The 25847-nt window shown below is 38.4% G+C and overlaps 1 protein-coding gene and 1 pseudogene across 8 annotated transcripts in view; one reads left to right on the top strand and one right to left on the bottom strand.

Annotated features, from left to right (window-relative positions):
• The first annotated feature begins 983 nt into the window (after positions 1-983).
• The window catches only part of Cyld (CYLD lysine 63 deubiquitinase), a 55958-nt gene continuing 31094 nt past the window's right edge, over positions 984-25847 (top strand). For 2 of the 8 annotated variants that reach the window (XM_085843720.1, XM_021169542.3), the window contains exons 1-5: positions 984-1067; positions 8158-8811; positions 10243-10545; positions 13201-13306; positions 22673-22771. In XM_085843720.1, the coding sequence (XP_085699846.1) occupies positions 8308-8811; positions 10243-10545; positions 13201-13306; positions 22673-22771 (1012 nt within the window). In that variant the 5' untranslated portion in view covers positions 984-1067; positions 8158-8307. The other 6 variants (XM_085843715.1, XM_085843719.1, XM_085843717.1 and 3 more) reach the window with 6 other exon arrangements.
• LOC147002360 (small ribosomal subunit protein eS7 pseudogene) lies at positions 24474-25130 on the bottom strand (annotated as a pseudogene).

Raw genomic sequence — 25847 nt, 5'->3', positions numbered from 1 at the left:
ACACACACACACACACACACACCTCCTTCTCAGTATTAATCACCTTCTCCCATAATTAGTAGTTAAAATGTCAAAGGAGAAGGAATTAATTAAGAGAACTATCCAGTGAAGCAAGTCATGTGCTGCCAGGCTCTGGGGCTGATTATAAAAAGAGTTTCTTTAAATATTTTGAACACTTTTGGGAGTCAGAATCCTTCCGTCTAATTGAAAGATCCTTCACTATACCCTTAATTCTGGCTGGTGGCCAGGGATGCAGTCCTGGGTAAGGTAGAGGGTGGAAAGCCTTTCTTTATCCGTAGGAGACTCTCTCCAACCTGGGAGAGGTGGCCACAGAAGTTTAAAAAATCAGCAGGTGTCTCAGACCCCATCTGAGGACAGAAAGAGCTTCAATTTGTACAGAGTCTACTGTTAGGAGATACTATATAGCATTTCACAATAATCCGGTAAAACAGGTGGTACTAACACCTCCGTTCTACAGACGAGGAAATTGAGGCTCAGGATGGTTGGGAGTTCCCCGTGTTACATGTTGACAAACTGAGAAAGAAAACATTGACTCTAGGTGTAATTCTAAGCTTTGTTCTTTCAATGGAACCCTGAAAATTATTCTCAGTTCTTCTCTGGATCGCTTCCCACCCTAGTTTTGACAGCTAAGCCAAGAGCCAAGACCCGCGCAAGGAGGGTGGAGCTAAGAGCACAGCGCCCCGCCCAGGCGTGGTTTCAGCCAATGGTGACATGGCACTGGCGGCCTTTTGCCCAATCAGCCATCGCTCCTCGCCCCCACCCTTTCTCCTCTGCCCCGCCCCTTCGCTTTCCCTTTGCCTCCACCGAGCTTGACCGAGCGGAAAGTCCCTTCAGCCAGCACCCTGCCAGCAGCCATTGGAGGAAGGTCTGTTACAGGAAGACCCAATCAGAGCGCACGCAGGGTCGGATCTCTGGATACAATTGGCTAGCGCGGCATCTACCCTCTCCGCCTCCGCTCCTCCCTCCCCGCGGGCGGTTCGGAGGCGGGGCAGGTGGGGGCGGGCCCAGGTAGCAGGTTCGGCTGTGCGGGGGCCCGCGCGCCTGAGGTAAATACTGGGGTGGTGGGTGTGGGGCGCCCGGCCGGCCCGGGACGCCGGTTCTGAAGCCCGGGGCTGCGGCGCTGAGCGGCGGCCGAGGCGGGTGAGTGTGCGCGGCCGCGCGGCTGACGCTAGGTCCCCAGTGTTCCTGCTCTGCCTCAGGCGCCCTGAAGCGCGGAGGCGACCGTCGGGCCTCAGCGCCCGCCCGTTAGCTGCCCCGGGCCGACGAGCTTCTGACGTCAACCGCGGTTGTCACCTCCAGCCTGCCTGAGGGCTCCTGACTCGCGGGACTCCTGCACCACAGGGCTTGGGTAGGAGCAGTGCAGGACTCCGTCTTTCTCTCTGGCCCGCCGTCGTGGACAGATGGGGAAACTGAGGCCGGGACCCTGTCTGGCTCCCAACGGCTGCAGGAGGCAGGGAGAATCTCGGGTTATGGTACCTCACGTCTGTGCTGTTTTGTGGGGTGTTGGTGGCTCCATTCCCGGAAGAGCAGTCTGGCCTCGCTAAATGGCGTGTTCTGCTTTTTCTTTCAGTTTCTCTGGCCTGGGGGGGGGGGGGGAGGAGGGATGGTTTTGCACAGTTGTGTAGTTGGAAGGTGCACCCTGTTGAGACAGGTACCTTGTTTTTCCTTTTATTATTATGGTCAGCCTTGGAGGAGAACGCCAAGTCGTGAATGATCACGGTCTGGAACTGAGTCTGGGTCAGCTGCCAGGTTATTCATGTCCTTGGCATCTTTTTCTATTCCACCCCTTGGCATTTGCATGTTTTAGGGGTTTGTCATCCTCTAGCCACCAAGCCTTGCAATCTCCCAACCCCCACCATCCCCGCTTTGCTTTTCCCTGGAAAGTTGTCTCCTTAGAGGAGCATTCATTCATACCTTGCTGTGTGTGTGTTGTGTGTGTGTGTCTGTGTTGGGGCTAATCAGGGATTCCTAATAAGATTGCTCATTTTTGTAATCATTGGCTCCAGAGAAGAATGCAGGCATCAAGAGGGCGTGCATTCAAGCATCAGTCTCTTGCACACCCCCTCATACCTCAAGTAGGTTGAATGGCCCCAAGAATTTAGCCTGCTGCTCCCCGCTGGGTAGTGGGTGGATTTGCACTAGAACAGTATTGAAGGAAAATGATTTGCTGGAAATTCTTAGTGAAGTTCATGTAATTTGAATGTTGTTGACAGTACCCAGAACATTCTCTAATGTTCTGCTGCAAAATTTTAAGGTATTCTTTAAAAAAAAAAAAAAAAAAAAAGCCTTGTTTGGACTGGAAACTTTTGAGATGAGCTGATAAGACCAGGAACTTGTTATGTAAAAATGACATATTAAACAGAAGATACCTGAAATTGTGCTTAAGTGATTTAAGGAAGTCTTTAATACATGAAGAAAGAGCAGTAATTATCCTGCCCATCAATCTATACTTAGTGTTTTGCTCCTGGTGTTTATACTGTCATCTTACATTTTTAGTTTCAAATGACGCTCCAAACAACCTGCTTTCATAATTGTGACATTTCCCCTTACTTGTTTCTACTTATATGGATAGTAGCATAGTATAAAACTGATTGTGATTTTTTCCCCCCAGAGAATTAATGATATTTTAGGCAAACATCATGTTTCTCTATTTCTTGATTCTTATTTTTAACATAGTAGAAACTTCTGGTCACTTAAATAGGACAAGGAAATAGCATTTTGGCTTCCACCATTACAATCTAAGCTAATCATGTTTTCTGGTCTAGTCCCTGGAAAGACAAGGAGTGAGTGGGGAAGTCACATTTTTAGAGCCCAGTGGCTAGGTTTAACTCACAAGAGACAGCATTGTTCCTGTCTTCTTGATGTGACTGCAGATGCAAGAGCCAGACTTTTTTTCTTTTCTTTTTTTAAATAAACCTTTAAGTCCCACTTGGTTTTGTGACTCTATCCTCGTGTCACAAATTATTCTGGTCTTGAAATCTCTGTATTTCTATTTACTGTTTAGGCATGTAATGACTTGTTCTTTTAGTAAGAGTTGTTTTTTCTTAAGTTAGTCATTCTAACTGACTGAAAGCATTTGGAGAAGATGTGGCTCTTTTCTTGCATATCCATGCCAGCCTGCTTACCTCTTTACCATTTGTGATTTGAGCAGTATTTAGTATTGTAATTTCTATTGTGATTTAGAAAGCTTTCTGTGGTGTTTAGAACAAGGAGGCTACCTCAGAAGAGGCCAGAAGTCATTGAATTACACCTGTCTTTGTGAGTTTCTTAGGGATGGTACAACTTGATCACTTGAGCATCTAGATGTTTTATAGTCTAGAAAAGTTACATTATCGCTTTTATGTAGCTGATGACATTCATATTGTGATTCTTAAAACCTGGTAATTCTGATCATTATTTGTTGTAGGACTTGCATCCTGTTCATCTTATCATTTCATTCACTGGAGATTGTTCAACATTTATTTTTTTAACCCTCATTTAGTTTAATAATTTTTATTTTAACATAATGGAACCCTCCTTTACTCAGCATTCAGGCTGACAACATGCTCATAAGCAAATAATGATTTCAGATCTCTGATTCTTTTCTGTTCCCTCGTCTCCAGTGTCCCCAAGAAAGGCCTCCTTTCGTCTTTGTGTCATGCTGAACAGTTTGAGGCTACATTGTTGTGGTCCAGCTCTTTGATACTCTTCTTTCAGTCTTTCAGTAATTAATCAAAATATACACAGTTACTGTTACCCGGTCAGACATGGGACAATGTTTAGATGTTTAGACAATGTTCCTGGTATGTTCACCTTCACAGTGATTCCATTTGCCAAATAACAAGAGAGTATACTTGAAAATCTCCTCCTCATACTCTCTCTCTCCGCATTCCTGTGAACTTGCTGTCTAGCATTAGTTGTTAAGTTAGAGAGAGTTAATAGAATAGGCAGGTACCAACTTACCATCTAAAGATACCCAGTTTTAGAAATTTTAGAAATGAAAAGAATCATTTTAAAAATAAAATAGCTATGAAATGTTTTTGGTCAAAAATTTTGAAATGCATTTTAAAGAGACCCCAAACAATAACTTGCTGCTTTTTGACTACCTGAACCTGGGAGCAGTCTTAAAACCTCTTTGTAATAAGGCCTTGTGTACCTTTGTCTTCAGTACCCCTCTAGAATTTGTCTATTCCTCTTCATTTGTGTTGCTTTGCTTTTTCCAGACACACAAACATAGCTCATCACCTCACTTCTTAGAACTGTTTAGAAGCAGTAAACTGGAAAGCAAGAACATCACAAAAACAGTCACAGGCTGACTGCAGGAAACCACAGAAAATGGCTGATTGCAAGAGGGACATATAAGTATATACTGTGATTTCTATAAAACAGGCAAGAGAGCCAGAGGACAGGATGAAAAGCTTTATAACAAAGTAATAAACAGCCTTTTATATTGAGACTCATTAATAATAATTTATATTCCTAATGATACCTTAGTGATCAAGAAAAAGGTAATTTCCTTAATGCTGACATAATAGCATTTTAGTAAAAAAGCCAAACACTTTATCTTGGTTCCTCAGAGGCACAGAGCCATATTAAGGGGTTGTGTAGCTTCTTGGGTGTCCTCTTGAGGGATTTTGTTTACGTTGGGCTAAGATTGAGGTGTCTACAGGTGTGTTATGTAAGTAGCAGATATAAATTGTTCCCTTTTCTGTTGAAGTAGACAGTGCCCTCAAGTGGAATTAAAGAGCACATTACAAAAGGAAGCAGGAAGAGGAGCCGCTCATGCTGCCGCTGCTGCCTCCAGCCTCACCAAGTGTGCAGGTGCTTCAGGTGGCAGTGGTTTGGAGGAGTGCCTGCCTTATCCTGTCTTGGGTGACCAGAGTCTCTCATTTGGGCTTGCAAAGGGACAGACTTGTGAAAATGTTGGGATACTTTTAAGAGATATGTTACTCTTGTGTGTGAAACATAGCAATGTTGCTTTATTATTGAGTCAAATAATACCATTTCTGCTTTAGTTCTAAGAGTATTTGATTTAAATTGCAAGAATTGAATGGATATATATGATAGCTTTATTAATTACTACCTTTAGCCACAGGGATGGAGATGGATATCTCTGTCTCAAAGAAGGATAAAACAAATAACCACATTCTTGTGACAGAGATACATGGAACTATTCTTTTCAGAAAGATAATTAAATAATGAAGCCCTTAATTTGAAAGGATATAATTGTGTTTTTAAACTTTTGTTCTCTAGCAGTGAGCCCCTATGTCATGGATTCTGAACTGGCTTATAATATCTGGCATGGATTCCTTTTAGCAGAGCAGGCCTCAAATCCGATAGAGCATGGTTGCTTGATCCTATGGCAGTCCTGCCACTAGTGGCTCCTGCTGAGTTAGTATTGGACTTCACAGGGTGCAAATATGTATGTAATATGTTTTGGTTACTCTTGCCTCATCTTATTTTCCTTCCACTCCATCCTACTCCCTCCCTACAGGTCCCCTTACCACATTCATGTTATTTTTCTTTTATGACCCATTAAGCTTAATGAAGGCCACCTGTTGAGCCTAGTTGGTCTCAGTGGTGGGTACATATCTAAAGATGATGATTTTCTCTTCCCCAGGATCACCTAGTAGCCAATAGTTTAGCAAGGATGTACCCACGAACCCCTTCCTAATCCATGACTAGTTATTGACATGTCCAGTCTTACATGGGCCCAATAAGCAATCACAGCTGCTGTGAGTTCATGATTGCAGTGGCTGTGTTATGGCCAGAAGATAGTGTTTTGCTCTTATTTTCCCTATCTTCCAGGTTTTATATTCTCCTCCCAAGACTCCACCCCATTCTGCAACATTGCCTGAACCTTAGAGGGAGTAGTATAAATGTTCTGCTTAGAGCTGAGCACTCAAGCTGTTCCCCTTTTCTCAGAACCTTGGACACTGCTGTTCATTGTGGGGAAAAAAAAAAAAAAGCCTCTCTGATTAAGACATAATGTGGCTATAACCAGAGATGTTTAGAAGGCAGTTGGACACCATGCCAATTTAGGTAAACAACAGTATTAAGTTAAACCCTAAGCCGTGAGTTTCTGAACTTGTTTATAATACCTGGCATTGATTCCTTCTAGCCAGAGCAGGCCTCAAATCCAATAGAGTGTAGCTGGTTGATCCCATCACAGTCTTGCTACTAGTAGGCATGTTAGGTTAACTTGCTTGCTGGGTTACTGTTGTAGTCCTGGGGTTCACAGCTGGGTAAGATGGCTGATGTCCTACTCTCCCCAGTGTACATAGCATCTTTCAACACTGAAAGCTAGTTAGCAGGGAGGAAGTGTCTGTCTCAGCTCTAGCTTGGTTTCTCTATATCTTACAGCTAGGGAGTATGTTGTCTTCAGCAATAGAATCTCACCATCTAGTTCTGATGGCAACCAAGAGGATTGGCAAGAATCTGTATTGTCTTGGGGGCCTTTAGGACCTGCCTGACTGACAAGGAGGGTATCCCATACCTGCCACTGGGAATTTTGTTTTAATAACCATGGCTTCTGGGATCAGCAGTCTAGCTAAGCAGGAAATCTTCCTTCTAACTCTAATTTTCTTTCAACTTTATATTTTTAAATTGGCTTACAAAATAGTAGATTTTAGACTGTCAAGATGGCTTAGTAGGTAAAGGTATTTGCTGTCAAGCCTGATGACCTGAGTTCGATTCCTAGAGCTGACATGGTAGATGGAGAGAACCAGTTCCTACATGTTGACCTTGTACCTTTCATGTGAACTGTGGTATTCATGTGTAGCAAGAGCGGATAACTTTGCCTTGTTCCTGATTTTAGGAGAATTGCTTTAGGTTTTTCTCTAGCATGATGTTGGCTATAGACCTGTCTTATACAGCATTTGAAATTATATAGTTTAAAGTCATCAATAAGAGTAGGCTTTAACTACAGAATTGTGTAATTATTTTTGTAACAGTTTTAAACGAAAAATTGAAGCTGGAAAGTAATCGCTTGTATATTATTTTTTAATACATAGTTAAAACTGTGACACAAACCCCACAATTTATTGATATAAACATCTATAATTCAGTATTATTATCCTATAGTCATATGTCATTATTACATAGTCCAAATTTTGAGGCTATAAACCATTTTCAAATATTATTTATATACTTAGATTATAATATTTGTTTATTAATTGTAAGAAATTAAATAGTAGTTATAATTAATTTAGTTAACATCTCCCTGTCTAAGCACAAAATATACAAGATTATGATAATGAAAGTGAGGAGGCCTAAAGAGATGGGTTAGCAATTAAGAGTTTATACTGCTCTTCCAGCGTACCTGAATTCAGTCCCCTGTACTCATGGTGGGTAGCTCACAACTACCTATCAATTCAGCTCCAGAGGTTCCAACCATCCCTTCTTATGGCTTCCTGGAATACCTATACACACGGGGCATATAATCATACAGATACAGAATATACACATGTAAATAAAATGTATAAAAATAAAGTTGAGTCAGATAAAACATAAATGAATTGTAGATGAAGCTTCCAAATATAATATTGTCATATTTTTATTGATAAAAGATGTTCAGTACTATAATATGTAACTTACTACTTAAGTTACATGCTTAGAAATAATAGCCTTTTTAATTAATAAGATTATGCATGTTTTCTCAAAGCCCTGTGTCTTATCCGTTCAAGTAAGACTGAAATGCTACTTTATAGTTTAAAAACATCTCATCTGGGCAGTGGTAGCCCACACCTTTAATCTCATTACTCAGGAGGCAGAGGCAGGTGGATCTCTGTGTTCAAGGCCAGCCTGGTTTACAGAGCAAGTTCTAGGACAGTAAGGGCTTATACAGAGAAACCCAGTCTTAAAAAAACTAGGACCAAAGCAACAACCAAACAAAAAACTGAAAGGAAAAAAAAATCTCAGAGATTGTGATTTTATAATTTTGAAATAGTCATTATTGTTAATGTCTGCAAATGCTTTGCTTCTGGCTTTCTTAAAATGCAGTTACAGTAGACACAGTCACATGCTTTTAGCTCTTTGAGATGTGTATGTATGTATATATATGTATGTGTGTGTGTATAAATGTGATTTTTAAAATCTTAAGCTTTAATTTAAGGTTGTATTGAATGGAGTCTAAAGTTTGCTTTGCTTGTTTGCCAGGCTCTTTGAATTGCTGTCTTTTTACAACATGGATGCCAGGTTGCTAAAATCTTGCTTTGGGACTTATAGTGAGTTCATTTTTTTGGATTTTATGACAGATTTACTAGTGGCTCCTTTTTGCCAGTTAATGTTCTGAAAGTTACTGTCACAATGAGTTCAGGCCTGTGGAGCCAAGAGAAAGTTACTTCACCCTACTGGGAAGAACGGATTTTTTATCTGCTTCTTCAAGAATGCAGTGTAACAGACAAACAAACTCAGAAGCTGCTGAAAGTACCCAAAGGGAGTATAGGACAGTACATCCAAGACCGTTCTGTGGGGCATTCAAGAGTTCCTTCTACAAAAGGCAAGAAAAATCAGATTGGATTAAAAATCTTGGAGCAACCGCATGCAGTTCTGTTTGTTGATGAAAAGGATGTTGTAGAAATAAATGAAAAATTCACAGAGTTACTGTTGGCAATTACCAACTGTGAGGAGAGGCTCAGCCTATTTAGAAACAGACTCCGACTAAGTAAAGGCCTCCAGGTAGACGTGGGCAGTCCTGTGAAAGTACAGCTGCGATCTGGGGAAGAGAAATTTCCAGGAGTTGTACGCTTCAGAGGACCTTTATTAGCGGAGAGGACGGTGTCGGGGATTTTCTTTGGAGTAGAATTACTGGTAAGTTTGAAAAGACATTTTAGTGTTTTTGTGAGTGTGTGTGTGTGTGTGTTGTGTGAGCACATACATATTTCCTCCTTTTGTGTGCAGTATATTTTTTATACTCATGATCCTTAGGATTTATGGTTTTTGTTTGTTTTTGGTGTACTTCTCAGGATAGACCCCAAGGCCCTCTACCACTGATCTATATCTCAGCCCCAAAGTTTATTTAATAATAAACTGAGAGGATATAAATTCAGTGCTTGAATTTTTAATTTTAACTTAAAATACTAATTTTAACTTAAAAATCGTCTCTTATGATAGGAATATATAAGTCATTGTTCTTGACTTCCGTATCTAAGAAGTTTTAAATTACCTTATATTAAAAGTTAATCTGGGGCTGGAGAGATGGCTCAGCCGTTAAAGGCTCACAACCAAAAAGCTAACTCTGCCAGTTCTAGTTAAATACTTCAAAAATTGTGAAATATCTTGTGATGTCTGTCATCTACAGGGTTCTCAGTTCCTTATGTATGCTATTAAGTATAACAGTTTTAGGGCAAGAGTTTTGAAATATATTGTAGCAATTTCAGTTTTATTATACTTCTTCCTGACTTTTATAAACTGCCTTGGAATTTATTTCTGTTGGAAACATACCTAAAATTTTTTTTGAGTATTTCCAAACTGAGTATTGGTTCTCAGCAGTGCCACACTCTGACATTCTTGTGAGTAGAAGGTCTTACTTGCTTCTTGATTGGTTTTTCAACAGTGAGATAGTTAGGTTTTGACAGCCAGTTATGGTTTATACTAGCAGGGTTGCCATGCTACGTAACCAGCCTATATCCAGCTCTGTGAATCTGTTTCTCCTCTGTGAAGTGCTTATAGCACATGACTTGGAGTGTGTCTAGGGCACACTAATACAGTGGATGGCATACAGCTCTTTTTCAGTAAATGGAGCAAATGCTGCTCTTTGCTTAAGGTAGAATGACAAAAATTATGGTAGAATTCTACTGTAAATTTCTTTTTTTTTTTTTTTTTTTTTTTTTTTTTTTTTAAAGATTTATTTATTTATTACATGTAAGTACACTGTAGCTGTCTTCAGACACTCCAGAAGAGGGCGCCAGATCTCGTTACGGATGGTTGTGAGCCACCATGTGGTTGCTGGGATTAGAACTCTGGACCTTCGGAAGAGCAGTCGGGTGCTCTTAACCACTGAGCCATCTCACCAGCCCCTACTGTAAATTTCAGTCTAACTCTTTCACAAAAGAATTATGATTTGAAACTATGAGGTAATTTCACTATCAGATACAGCTTTATTTGTTAAATATCTTAAACCCAACTGTAACTGTTAGTCATATTTCTTATTATGTGTATAATTTAGAGTTTTCCCAAAGTAATTGTCCTGTAACCACTTTAATGAATAATCTTTCTATATATTTTTCTATATCTCTTTAGGAAGAAGGTCGTGGTCAAGGTTTCACGGATGGGGTATATCAAGGGAAGCAGCTTTTCCAGTGTGATGAGGACTGTGGCGTGTTTGTTGCATTGGACAAACTAGAACTTATAGAAGATGATGACAATGGATTGGAAAGTGATTTTGCAGGCCCAGGAGATACAATGCAGGTTGAACCTCCCCCTTTGGAAATAAACTCCAGAGTTTCTTTGAAGGTTGGAGAAAGTATAGAATCTGGAACAGTAATATTCTGTGATGTTTTACCAGGAAAAGAGAGTCTAGGATATTTTGTTGGTGTGGACATGGTAAGAAAATTTTGGATTGTATTATTGTGAATATATGTATTAGTTTCATTGCCAATTTAGGTTTAAATTGAATATTTAAAATGAATTAAGGTACAGCACTTTAAAGAAGACAGTTCAGTTTATCTTTGGTCCAGGAATATTGAAATAGGACATATGAGCAGACACAGAATGCAATCCTTTTCCAGTTTTAATAAATTGGGAGAATGTTCTCAGTCTTTAAATTTTCCTTATTATAATTGACCAGTAGACAAAAACAAAAATCAAACCAAAGCAAACTAATAAAAGGAACGGACACTTCCCTGGCCAAGCCCAAATGTATGACACTGTATTTTCCTTTAATTTAAAAAGATTTTTTGTACATGCTTTGTATATATTTAATAAAGTTTTATTGATTTCTCTGATAATAATGAAAGTAAAAAGTCATTAATAAAAAGTACCTAGGAAAAAAACTGCACTGCATTTGAGTAGATGGAGTATTCCCACATGATTTGTACTGTTTAAAACTGTTTTCTTTTTTTTTTTTTTTTTTTTTTTTTTGGTTTTTCGAGACAGGGTTTCTCTGTGTAGCCTTGGCTGTCCTGGAACTCACTTTGTAGACCAGGCTGGCCTCGAACTCAGAAATCCGCCTGCCTCTGCCTCCCGAGTGCTGGGATTAAAGGCGTGCACCACCACGCCCGGCTCTAAAACTGTTTCCTTATTGTGGTCAGATATGTCTAATAGAAGAATGTGTCCAACTTAAGTATAGTTAGAGAACAGTTCAGTGGCTTTTGGTATGTTCTCATTATGCCATTTCCATGATCTGTCTGCTGGACTTTTCTATCATCTCATGGGGAACTCTGTTCTTATTAAATACATTCTGGCCAGTTTGTCCATGCCTGTTAGCTACACTCAGTACCAGTCTGCAGGCACCTCAGTGAGGTCATACACTCACCTTTTCTGTTCGTGTCACTCATTTTATTACTGAATAGCCACACTTGTTAATAATGGATACATTCCAGCCCACATACTGAATTAACTTGTGGCACTAAGAGAGTGAGAAAAAGAGGTTGAGAACATTTTTATTATAGATTGAAAATATGAGCAAAAGTTCATTATGGATAGAGATTTCTTTATAATATCAAATAGGAGAGGATATGAACAGCGGGCTCATACAGTGGGCTAGTTTTAGTAATCATTTTTATTTATTCAGAAATACTGTAAAGAAATGAAAGCGGGGTGTGGTGGCGCATGCCTTTAATCCCAGCACTCGGGAGGCAGAGGCAGGTGGATTTCTGAGTTCAAGGCCAGCCTGGTCTACAAAGTGAGTTCCAGGACAGCCAGGGCTATACAGAGAAACCCTGTCTCGAAAAAACAAAAACAAAAACAAACAAACAAACAAAAAGAAATGGTAGGGCACAAATGTTTCTAGCATGTTCTTGTTACTTTGTGCTTAGAAATTGTGTTGGATGCTCACCAGTTAGGTATAAAATAAAAACTTGCTAGACTCTTACTATGTGAGATTAGAGCCAGAGTGAGACCTGTGGGCTTCTCAGAATTGCTAATAATTAAAACCAGTGTTCTTTAAATGTGAGTTTAGTGTTTCAGAGGAAAAGTTGTGGGCTGGGCAGAGAGAAGGTTGCAGAAAGCAGGCCAATAATCTCTGGACTCAATCTCCATATAGATTCTTTGGCCCAGGTTTTCCTTGTGACAGGAGCTGTTTGGGTCCTCTCCTCCCTCGATGGTAGCCTAGGAGATCATCTTGTTTAGCTCACGCAGGCTGTCTTCAGGCTTGCCTGCCAGGTCCACCCATGTTTTGTTCATCACCATTTGACTTACGCAAGAGTCACTTCCAAACCCTGTCATTAGGCTTATTGAGAAGTTCTTCAACTGCAACTTTTCTCATGCCTTTTTGTTTCCAGGGACACTTTACACATGCACATCTGCTCAGAGCAGTTGTTTCACTGGCTCATCTGTCTTTACCTCTTCAACAACCCACATGGCTGGTGACACAGTAGAATATAACTTAGAAAATCTCCATTTTGGGGAAAGTCTTGTATACCTACAAATGACAAAAGAATTCTGAGGGCTGGAGAGAGATGGCTCAGTGGTTAGGAGCACTGGCTGCACTTGCAGGGGTCTTGAGTTCCAGAGCATCTACGTGGTGGCTTCCGGCCACCTATAAAGGATCTAGTGTCCTTTTCTAGCATTTAGGTGTACATGTAGCAGAGCACTCATCCATGTAAAGAAATCTGGAGTAACTTACCATTCTGCTATAGAAAGTCATATAGTAATTCAGATGGGCAAAGTGTCCAGGGATATAAATGTGTGATTAACTTTTAAGGGTAGGTTTCTGAGTTAAATAATGCATTCCTAGTGAATTTTCATATGCAAACAATGTCACTTTAAACCTCAGGTGGTGTTATTAATACAGATTAAAGTATGAAAAATACTTTAAGCTATTTTTCTGTGTGTTTTCTATAACATTATTATTGTTGTTATTATTATAAAACCTTGTTACTTTAGCAGCTATTTCTAATATAACCTTTCTTTTGGGCAAAATAGTTAAAGGTTCTCAATGTAAAATAATTTAGAAGAGTCTTTTGTAAGAAATGGAGATGTTCATATTTACATTTAATTGAGGAGGGCTTAAAGGCTTCCTTTGTATGTCATTTCTAGGATAACCCTATTGGCAACTGGGATGGAAGGTTTGATGGAGTCCAACTCTGTAGTTTTGCAAGTGTTGAAAGTACAGTTCTCCTGCACATCAATGACATCATCCCAGGTATGTCTCCTTTATGTATTCAGAAGACAGTTTCTAACGTGTGTTTTGTTATGAGAATGGAAATATATACTTTAAGATAGGTCTTTTGAAATTGGGTTTTATAAGGCAGAATTGTCAATAAATACAATATCCTTTATTTACCTCAAACAAAAGCAATAAAGGTTATTTCTAAAAGTAGTATTTCTAAAAGTACTGAGTGAAGTTTATAAATTATCTGTTACATTGTTGTCTCCTAGGCATTCTTATAGAGAAAAAAAAAACCTTTCTTATAATTGGAAGGTTCAAAAATACAAAAGCTGCTGCCTGTTGGAGTAAGAGTTGAAAGTAGGATCCTGTAAAGAGAAATTGGTTACCTCATCTACACTCCACAGTAGATTCAGGATTCTTGTTAAATGATGGCTGAAGTTCTTTTTGTTTTAAGATGGCATTATGATAGATCATGCTCCATGACTGTGGTCAGAAACATTACATAATTTTATTATATATTATTATTATATATATCATTATAGAAGTAATAATAATTACTAAAGTAGAACAAGATATCTCAGTGGGTAAAGGCAGTTAACATTTATTTCTGGGGATGGAACCCAGAGTCTTACACATGTGGCACAGGTGGCACCGCAGTCAAACTCTTTACCTCTGAGATACAGCACAGCCTGTGAACTTAACACCAAATGAGAAAGCCGCCACCACCACCACCACCAAAAACCTCTGCAAAGCTTCAGAATCTTTTGTTTTGTTTCCAGTAAGTGTCTCCCTTGGCTGCTATGAGATAATTGGCAGTGGTAGCAACACCAGCCCCGGCTGTTAGAATTCCCAGTGGTAGGCTAGTGCAGTAGAGCCAAGAGAGGCAGGCATTCAGAGATGGGGACGATAGTGAATGTTTTGTAACTATGAATAGCAGGAATGAGCTAGGCCTGGAACTAGATGGTTTATATGCTATCTTTATGTTCCAAACCAATTTATAAAATAGGTCTTGATAAATTTTTTGCTGATTTAAAATGTAAAACAGAACAAACAGCAAAAGTAACAAAGCAAAACTGTGGCTCAAATCAGACTTGGATTGTCTGTGATGAAATGATGTAAGTGGCAGAGCTGAAGTTTCTGTCCATCCTGTCTGTCATGAGCTCTCTTCAGTCTTCCAGCAAATCCCTTATTCTCAGAGTGTTCTTGCATTATGAAGAAATGCATAAAAAGATATATTTCTTAGTGTCAGATGCTAGGGGATATTGTTTCTATGGAGATGTATTTTGTCTCTGGTTCTATAAAAGATAGTTTTACTGTAGCAAGAATCATAAGTGAGCAGCAAACTATTTTCTCTGCCTATGTTTTTCCATTATTGGTAATGTTAACATAAAATGTTTTTGAGGGTTTTTTTTTTTTTTTTCTATAGCTTATTTTCAGTCCTGAATTTCTTGTTTCAGAGAAATGGGAAATGAAGGCTCCTGGGCTGCACTCTGTCCTTCCTGACTCCCTGTTGGTGTCAAGGCATAAATACTTACTTTACAGTTTGAACATATTTCCCACATAGCTTTTAGTTTTGTAGCAAGAGGTGTGAAATTCGTGTAACAGCTTTATTTCAATTTTGCTTTTATTAAAAAATCTGTCATACTTTTGATTTCTTTCAAGATATATTTGTTATTAATTCTTTGAGAATTTTCATACATATAATACATTTTGATTATAACACCCCCATCCAACTCCTCTTGGGTCCCCCATTCCCAATTCCTTGCTCAACCTTTTGGAAACAAATGGTGTATATTTAGGGGAAAGCATGTATGTGTGTTCATATTTTATTTAGTGGTATTTACTTTGTCATGCTTGTTTTATAGACAGTATAGTTTAGGAAGTTTGTGAGTTGAAATACTTTTTAATGTTATAGTGAGTGCTTATTGTTTTAAAAACAGCAATATAAAACACCATTCAGATAGTAGCAAGCCCTTACATAGGCTTTGTTAGATATGGATATTGTAGGAGGCAAAGCAGGTAAGAATTATTGGGGCTGGAGTGTAGCTCTGTGATAGAACACTTGCCTTACATGAGTAAATCTGTAAGTTCAAGTCCCAGTACTGAAGAGAAGTAATTATTAGGGTCAGCAAGATGGCTCAGTGGGTCAGGGCACTTGCCTTCAAGCCAAACTAATTCCTGGAACTCACATCGTAAATGTAGAGAGCGACTTCTGCAGATTGTCCTCTGACCTCTGAACACATACATGCAGGAACGCACGCACATGCATGCACTCAGGCACATACACATATTAAATTAAACAAATTTTAAAAATAATTCTTATTCCAAGTTTTCATTTTAATGAATGGAGATAGACAATCTGTGAGTATATCTATGATCAATTAGATGGTACCAGGCTAGAGGATGATAAAACAAGGGGTAGGAGAGATGGGGTTTGGCCTGTCACTTCCATGTGTTCCTATAGATCTCTCCATGAGACATTTAAGCAGACACAGAAGAAATAATTGGGCCTCCATTTTTAGTAGAGCTGAATTGAGAGGCCCTGTCTAAATACATTTGGAGAGCTATGCTAATTTTATAATGCTAACTTGCTTGATAGCTGAGAAGTCCTTGTCATTTTTTCTTTCATTATTTGTGAATTTTTACAGGGGAACAAATTCTAGGTAATACTGCTTTTGTACAGTCATATCCTCTAGTGAAATTTCACTTCAGTTAGCAAAAAGACATGTTTTGGGCATTTTCTTTTTTAAGGAATTTTCCCCCTAGGGGCCCATCCAATAGTGTTTTTGAAACCTTAAAGCCCATGACATTTTTTTTGAGTGAATGTAACTGTCATTTTTAGCTATCTTAATTGCATTGCTTTTGAGTTTTGTATTTTATAGCTGAATGAAATATGTTATATAAAGTTGTGGGATTGGGGAAACAATTATGTTGGTATTACCATTAAAGAAGGAAGAAGATCCCTGAGCCATAAAGCTCACATATGCAGACTTGGCTGTGTTATTTTCATTCTCCTGTAGAAGAAAAAGATTTGAAATGTTCCACCCTCCCCCAACGCTTCAGCTGCATTTCTTTATTTAAACATATATATTATATGATATGTATGTGAATAACATATATGTATACATTTCACTTCTAAATTTGTTTGAAATGTGAATTGTCTTAGATTCTGCAGTTGCACATAAGAAATGGAAAGGAGAGTAGAAAAAAAATTTTGTTTTCTCTATGTTGGAGTTAGGGTTTATCCTTACAAGTAAAATTTATTTTTCCTTTTTATAGTACTTATATTAAAAACATTTAAATTATATTTTATTTAAATACTGATATACAATTAAAATAGCAAAACCATCAACAACAAGAGAAAACCATGTACGTTTCATGATGTAAGAGTCCCATGACAGGGATCTTGAAGATCCTTGCTTGTTATTAACATCATTGCTGGTTTAGAGCAGTCATGAGAAAGGAAAAGAATGCTTTTTTTCTTTCAAAACTATTGATATTCATAAATCTTGAATAGAAGATAATTAAGAATGATACTGCTTTTATACACATAAATTATACTTATTTGCCAACAAAATAAAGCTTGCAAATAGACTTTTAAAAAGTAAAGTTGTTTAGATGAAAATTAATTTAATTTGAATAAGCCTTCATCTATATCTTTTGTATCATTAACACTGTTTTCTTGAGGGGTAAAAAGCATGAAGAGTCTCTCTTTAGTTCCTTAGTTTATTTATTTATTTTCTTGCTCAATTACCTCTATTTGTGGGACAGAATTAACATTTCCAGCACGTAGGAAAGATTCCTTTTCAGCAGCTGAATAGATGGTGAGATTTGCAAAGAATTCTTCCCAGTGAACTGTTTCTTACTGTTGGTGTCTCGATACCTTTGCTTCAGCCTGCTATAAAAATGTCCCTCTTTGCCCTGCTGTTTCTGATGGCCCAAAGCATTAACACATCTGATGTGATACCACATCCAGGTTTGTGAAGTGGTGAAGTCTTTTTGTGACACTCCTAAAGTAATACATTTCTGCTTGTTGAGCTCTGTCTCTGTCTTTTAGTTGTGAAGGTTAAGAGTTTAATGTAATTAAACAACTCAGACTGCACAGTTTATGCATATTCACAGAAATTTAAAAAGGAAGTTGCTTAGTGGGAACCTTTTCTTCTGAGGCTGATCCCAAGCTCAGGATTTCTTTTTCATCCTTGGTGTGTGTGTGTGTGTGTGGTGTTGCATGTCTTCATAGTTCATGTCCTTTAAAAAGGTAACAGTTTTGTTGAGCTACAATGGATGTGTAGCCATAGAACACTCCATTTCACCTCTCATCAGGGAAGCTTCTTAGGCACTAGATGACCACTGACAGAGACCCTCAACTGGTCAGGGTACAAAGAACAAGAGACAACGGAGCACTCAGCCTTAAGTGGGAACAGACATCTTGTACCTCCCCCACCAAGACTCAGGGAACTTTACAGAGGAGAGGGCAGGAAGGTTTTAAAAACCAGCAGTAGAGGTTGACGTCAAGAAAACAGAGTTTTCTGGATACAGCAGGGCAGTTGTATATATAATCTCACATGAATTGTGTCAACATGGACAAGACCCATGCAGCCTCAAGCCAGACAAAATCCCATCATGGAAGGAGGGGATAGTAGGTCTGAAATCCCACCACTAGCTGAAACACTGAAGCACTTGGTAGCTGCTGGGAGAGGGAACATCTGCAAACACCAGTCTGTTCTTTGTTTCTTTAAGTTGCCATTTCAGAAAAGTTCTATGTTAGTGAATTTGTATAGGACATGGTTTGGGGGATTTCTGATTGACTTTTTATCCACCATAATTCTCTGAAAATGTAACCATGCTGTATAAGTTTTCTTTTCCTTTTAATTGCTAACATAGTCCTTGTTTTTGGTGTACTGTTCATTTAACGAGTGCCCATTGAAGTACATTTAGGTTGGGGATCATTATGAGCAATGCTTTAATGAGCATTGTATGCTGAGATTTGAGTGAATTCAAATCTTAATTTTTCTGGCAGAATATATGTAGAAATATGTAGAAAATGTATATTTTCTTTGTGTAGTTTTAGATCATGTTATTTCCATAGTAAGTTTTACATAATAATATTATAATAATATATTATAATATTTTCATACATGTGCATCATGTATTTCAACCGTGATTACCCAGTTACCTTCTTGACCCCTCTCAGCACCACTAATCCTTCTTTTCCCCATTAGTCCCACTTTAATGCTTCTGTGTGTGTGTGTGTGTGTGTGTGTTAGACTTAATGAGTTTCATTAGGGTTGCTATAGGAGCATGTATAATTTACCTGACTGGTTAAAATAAAAAAGTCTTGCCCTTTCCTATAACCCATTAACAATGTATAAATCCTTAGGGAGGGAGGGAGGGACCCCATGAGTCCCTTCCCTTTCCATGACAAGCCCAATCACATGTACATCTTGTTTAAGGTATTATAGCTGCTGTAAGTTCAAGAGTGCAGCAACCTGGAAGTTAGCACTCCACATGCTTCTCTGCTTCTTTCAGCTCTTATAGACCTTCCACCCTCGAATGCAGTTTTTCCTGAGCCTTGGAAAGGATGATATAGATGTAACAGTTGCAGTTGGACATTGAACAACTATTTCTTCTCAGCATTTTGACCACTGCAGTAGGAAGCTTCTCTGACCAAAATGACAGCCACCCTGTGGGCATAAACATAAGTTACTTAGAAGGCACTTTATGGGCCACATCATATCTATTTAACACAACAGCAGCAGTAATTTCTGTATTACGTCTTATGACCTCCTTACCCATGGGCATTTGATTGATGAGATCCACTCCTGTAAAGTAGGCCCCAAACCTAATCAGGAAACTGTTGGTTCCCCTATAAACTTGCCACTTTTGGACTAGTGAGCGCATCTGGCCAGCCATTGTTGTTATACACAGGGCAAATAGCTGACTATGACTTGATAGTTCCCCCTAGCAGTCTGCATTACATTTTCTGCACTATAAGGGATAGATAGCACAGAGGAAGGTCCCAGCCTGAGCACAGCATGTGATATCTTCAGCAATAAGAGCTCATCATCTAGATCTGGTAGGCAACTAACAGCAACAATTGTTTTTGCTGATTTGGGGATTTCCAAGAGCATTCTTGACCAGCAACTCCAAGGGAAGTAGCTCACACCCTTAGCACTGGGAGGACCTCATCTACCCACACAGAGGACCACTATTCTTTACAATAAGCTTTTGTAAAAAAGACTGCTACACTGTCTTATAGAGTGACTTCGGTCGGTATGGTGTCACATGAGCATTGGAAATATGCAAATGATCAAGTCTTTCTACATCCCCCTCAACATGGCTGCTTTTCATGTTAGCTGTTCTGAGAAATGTGTGGTGATAGTTCATTGCAGTTTTGTTTTCTTAATAGCTCAGGATACTGAACATCTTTTCATGTTTTTATGTCTTATACTTATATTCTTCAGTAAAATACATTTTTATTTTTTTGGCCAGGCTCTAATTGAGTTATTTGCTTTTTTATTGTTGATTTATATAATTAAAAAATGTATTCTAGACACCAGTCCTTTGTTGAATATGATTTACAAGTATTTTCTCCTAGTCTTGTCTTCTCATCTTCTTTACAAGGTTCGCTTTTGAGATTAAGTCCAACAAATTTTACTTAGTTCTGTATTTGGAAGTTTTTCTTAGTTTTAAAACATGAAATGTAATTCATGTACCACTACATTACTCTATTAAAACATAATCCATCAATATTAAGTATATTTAGAATGTCATGCATCTATTGCTGTTGTGTAGCTCTAGGACTTTTTATCATCCAGAATGAAACCCTGTTACCCACTCCCAATAGCAGCTTCTCTCCAGACCTTGGCACCTATGAAGCTGCTGTCTGTTTCTCCAAGTTTGCCTATTCTGTAATTTCTTCTATATAGGGAGGACTTTTGGTCATGAGAGACAGTTAGAGCCAAGGATGGTTTGAAGAACCAGAGCTCAGAAGGCAATTCTGATGTTACCTGTAAGGTCCCTTACAGATACAGTTATTATATACAGTTATCTAAAATATTCTGATTAGTCATCTAAACTTACAGAGATTATTTTAGATAATTGCTGTACATAGCATTTTTGTTACATGTTAAATCCTCATTTGGGTTTGAATTGTGTACCATGATAGAGGATGTTGAACAATACATCATTTAAACAACCCCTCTTAATTTAGTGGGCTATTTAAATTTATAAACCTTTTGTTTGAGTAACTTGCTCACTCTTTTGTTGTTAGGATTTTCAGCCCAAGAATCTCCAAAAATACTCTTTTTTTTTTTTTTCCTTACAGACCAAAAAGAGTAATGATTAAATTCCTAGTTTTATCACTTTGAATGCAGTCCTGCTGGGTGTATACTATGTATACTTGAGGTCTAGTTTTGTTTGCTCAGCAGTGTTCATGTGTGTAGCGGGGGTTTGCTCCATTTTATTGTTATGTAGTAGTAAGGTGTATTAGTAGACCACATTTTTAGTGAACTCTATCTGTTGTTTTCTTGTGGTGGAAAGTTGAACCCAGGGCTTTGGGTATGTTGGCAAGTGCTCTGCCACAGACCTTTATCTTCAGTTCACAATTTTATATACCTCAATGTTTATTTGTTCTATAGAATAGATTGGTTTTAGCCATTAGTTATTATGAATAGGGTTACTGTGTGCATTTTGGTGTGCTTTTGGGTGGACTTATATCCTTGAATATCTTTATTCATGATAATTTCAATCTTAAGAAAATTGTCTGCTAAATTTATTCCTCACCCTGTCAACCATATCATATTCAAGTTTTCTTCAGATTTAAGCCATTAAATCTAATATGTATGTATATATATATGTTGGATTACAAACATCTGTTTTTAAATAGAGTTACATACTTTTAGTTATAGTTGACAGTGGGCATAATTGTCTTTAGTCAGTTTACATGCTATGACTTGGGCATTTCTCCAGTGACAAAGAGTTATTTTTTCCTATAAAAACTCTTATAGATAATATTTATAGATACCTGAATGGTAATGTCATAAAGGCATTTTTAGTATTTCTTTTATTGTATTATTTGTAAAATTATGGTCATCCAGTATAATTTTTTAATTGAAATGATATTTCAGTATTTCATTTGATTGTATTTTGAGATGTTTAAGATATATAATTTAATATATATTTAATATTATATTATATTATATTTCCCTCTTCCTCCAACCATGGAAAAAGATATCAAGCATTATTTATATTTACTTAATTCAGAGTGACTCCCTTTTTTATTTTAAATGTCCTTTTCTGTATTTTAAATATAAAAAAGTTTCCTATTTTTCCTTTCTGTCCTCAAAATTCCACTGTGGGTGATCCCGTTTTTTGCTGATAACAGCTTTATCAGGTATGGCCCCTCAGCATTATCCTGCACTTCATGGATGTGCTGTTGAACTTCCTAAGGGGAAGCCTGTCACCTAGCTCCCTTATGTTTATTTGGTCAGTGTTTATAAGTGTCATGTGAATGCTGACATTGTTCTAAGGTTAGAAATGCCTTGGAATCTAAAGAAGTTTGCCAAGCCTTTCTGTGTCTGTGCTTTGGAATGAAACTGAGGTTGCTTTCTTAAAAAAAAAAAAAAAAAATTACTATTGTGCAGCGTCTCTGGCTTTCTGCATTATTGATCTGTGCGTAAATCTGTGTTTTTCTTGTTTACATGTGTTTGCATACACATCTGTTATTCGTAATGTGTTTGTGTTAAAAGTGGAAGCATATTTACTACTCAGAGCATTCCTAAGCCTCATCTGTCTCCTAACCAGACTGCTATCAAGCTATCTCTGTGAAATAAATTAACCTGAGATTCTCACTAGAGTGGCACAAAAGGTTTTATCAAATACATTTAGTGCCACATCATTTGGAGATTCTGTAGGCGTGTAAAGATTCTGGTTTCTGCAGTCAATAAATGGTCCACCTTTGTCTCAGCACCTTTTGTAAATCCTTGAGTGTAAAACACTCTGGAATATGGAGGGTTGTGCTGGGCATGCTGATCTGGAAAATGCAGCAAAAACTATGAATAAGGTTTTCTTTATGTAAGGTTTTCTTTATAGCTTTTTAAAACATCAAACAGAATTGAGTTCCTCTGACTAACTTTTCAGAAGTTAAAGCATTTGGAAGGATTTAGGAGTGTATTTTCTTGTAGAAATTACATAAGAACAGTGCTGATGTTCTTTTCCCTGAGAAATTACTTTGCAGTGTTTTTGAGTCTTTAAAGAGAATCTGCATGACTATAAAGATTATTCTTTTTTGTTGGAAAGGATTGTTTTGTTTTGTTTATGCACTTGTCATTGATTGCTAAACTATTTCTCTTCTACATGAATTTATGTTTATATTAAAAAGTGTGTTTGCTGTTCCAGATAGCGTGACACAGGAAAGGAGGCCTCCCAAACTTGCCTTTATGTCAAGAGGTGTAGGTGACAAAGGTTCATCTAGTCATAATAAACCAAAGGTTACAGGTATGGAGCTATTCTTGATAGTTTACATGATATCTGATTTTCCAACTGTTAAATAATCCTTATAGTATTTGTGTGTGTGTGTTGTGTGTGTGTAACTCAAGCATTTTATGTAAACTTAAAATTTTATGTACATGATTGTGAGGGTGCAGTAAAGAAACTACCAAAATGGCCACCCCATGAATTGTCAGGGGAGTTTTTGCAGCTGAAAGAGTCCAGAGCAGAAAGAAAAGGAAGCAGACTGGACATGATCAGGGCCATTTCCAAGAGAAGCAAGAATTGTGGGGGCAGGGGAAACTCTTGCCTTTATATAGGGAACAAATGGGTGGCTGGGAGTAGGGAAGCCCATGAGCTGGAGAGAGTTAGTGTAGAGGAGGAGATGAGAGGAGCATGGGCTGTGAAGTGTTTCACAGATGCTCAGGATGCCGAGGGAGCCTGGAGGCCAGCATGCACTCTGGTGTCTAATAGACACTACAGAGAACCATTTGTCCCTTCTACCAGTGATTATGGAAATGGCTCCTTTGGTAGAGAGGAACCAGCTTCAGAAGTTCCTGAGGAATGCTGGCTTTATCTGACTACCAGAAATCCTTCTATAGTCTAGGGCAGCCTTTTGGAGTTTGAGGAATTACTGTTTCCTTTTGACAGAACACTGGGGACACGGAGACAAGGAGGTTCCTGAGATTTGTTAGCTGTTACTAGCCAGCCTGCCTGCCTATTTTAATTGGCAACTTTCAGGTCAGTGGAGCCATTCTTTAAAGAAAACAAAACACAATAAGCTCTTGAGGACTAGCACACAATTGCACACATACCTTTTCATACACATACCTACATGTCATGCACACAGAAAACATTCCATAAGATCACTACTCTCAAACATAAAAAAGCTATAGGTTTCTTATTTGGGGATGAGGGCCTTGATTTGGGGATGAGGGCCTTGGTAAGTTTCCTATGTTGAATTTAAGCTTCTGGACTCTGGTGATTCCTCTGTCCTAGCTTTCCAAGTAGCTGGCTACAGGTGTACTGCATGAAGTATGAGTTAAACTGTCAAGTGCAGAGCTTTTTACTTTAAATTGAAAAGCAATTGGCTTCAGTATAGGTTGAGGAATTCGTACTGATCACCAATGAGGTGTGTTTTTGTATATCTAAGACTGAGGCAGGGAAGTGCCTTGTACCTGTTTGTAATGCAGGTCTACTTTCTTCTGATTTAACTATCACCCTATAAACCAGTGGTCCTCAACCTTCCTAATACTAATACTGTGACACTTTAATACAGCTCCTTGTGTTATGGAGACCCCAAACCATAAAATTGCTTTGTTGCTATTTCCAAACTGTAATTTTGCTATTGTTAGGAATTGTAATGAATATCTAGTATGTGATCTCCCAAGTTGAATGACCACAGGTTGAGAACCATTGCTATAAACCTATGAGGTATGTGGAAGCTAATAGAAAAAGAGTTGTGTGATCTCTACATGTAACACGAGGAAGATTCTGGTAGAGAAATAAATTTTTACTTAGCATTTTAGAATTTAACTTGCATTAAATAGAGTTGTTAAGACCACATAATTAATCTCTAGTATGATTTGTCCTATAATATAAAGTATGAGAAATTATGGTGCTTCATTTTTTTCAGACATGAGAAAATTAAGAAATTTTATTTATTCATTTATATATTTATTACTATGAATGGCAAGTTTACTTTTTTTCTTTAAAATTGAAACTCTGAGAATTCAGAATTAACATCCTTGCCTGTGAGCTTCTTATCCACAGCAGACAATGTTGTGACCCTGTGTTTCACGTTGTTCTGCTGTGCTTTGTCTCGGTGGCCCTTTCTGAGCCAGCTGCTCATCCAGCTTTACACTATCTTCTTACCCACAGTCTCATGTGGGAAGACTAAGCCCTCAAGGATGACATAGTGCACTGTCATCAGGGTGCAGCCTCTGGGTGCTTTCACTGTGTTTTTGTACAGTTTTTCCTTGTTGGCTTGGGCAGAGTCCTCCCCCAGCAATGCAGACTACTTGCTTCCCACTGAACCTTTTCTCCATTTCACAAAGTAGCTGGACTTGGATTTTCTGGAAGGATTTCAGCTGAGGAACTGGTAAAAAAAAAAAAAAAAGTTAATACAGCTTTTGGACCTCCAACTTCAATTTCCTTGGTCATGTTGAGTTCCTGCTGCTATGTCTTAAGATCTGAGTTCATCTCCAGCTGCAGCAGCGCCTGAGAGATGGAAGATTCAAACTCACTGGGCTTCTACCATTGGGCTTCACAGTCTTGGCATTCAAGCTTAACATGGCCTCCACCTAAGGGGAGGAAGGTGCCATCAGTCACTTGGGTCACGGGCATCACTGCTAGGACCATCTACAGGCTGCCCCAGAGGTCCTCCAAAAGTCCTTCCCCTGAAACTATAAAAAAACAAGAAATTTTACTGGTAAAATTCTAAGGTGTTTAAATAGTAAATCTAAAAAAAAAATTAAATTATTATTTTTTGTAATGTTTGTAATCAAAGTCAACAGAGCCTTATATGTGGTGAGGAAAGTACTTCATCACTCAGGTATAGCTCCAGACACTGAAGTTATGTTCCTTTTGTTTTGTTTTGATTTTCTTTTGGGAGGGAGGGTGATTCTGGGATCAAGCTTAGTACCTTACACAAACTAAACCAGGGCTCTACTACCACATACCTAGCCTAAACCTGAATTTTTTTGTTTTGGTTTTTTTTTCGAGACAGGGTTTCTCTGTGTAGTCCTGGCTGTCCTGGAACTCACTTTGTAGACCAGGCTGGCCTTGAACTCAGAAATCCGCCTGCCTCTGCTTCTGCCTCTCAAGTGCTGGGATTAAAGGTGTGTGCCACCATGCCCGGCTAAATTTTTTTATTCTTAATTTCAGTTTGATTATAGCATTTGAAGATTACAAAGGGAAATTATAATCACATGGGATGCACTCTGAGTAGTACATCATTAGGCATTGGTGTTTTTCTGTGACTCCCAGAGAACGCACTTACACACACCTTTGTAAGAGAACTGTGTGCATATGTAGGCTCTGTAACACTGCTGCACATTTGTTCTTTTGTAGACTGAAATGTCTT

This window comes from Mus caroli, unplaced genomic scaffold (genome assembly GCF_978045245.1).
Source record: "Mus caroli unplaced genomic scaffold, Mus_caroli_1 scaffold_10, whole genome shotgun sequence".
NCBI lineage: Eukaryota > Metazoa > Chordata > Mammalia > Rodentia > Muridae > Mus > Mus caroli.
Note: the sequence above shows the minus strand (reverse complement) of the source record. Positions and strands in the feature narration are given on the sequence as shown.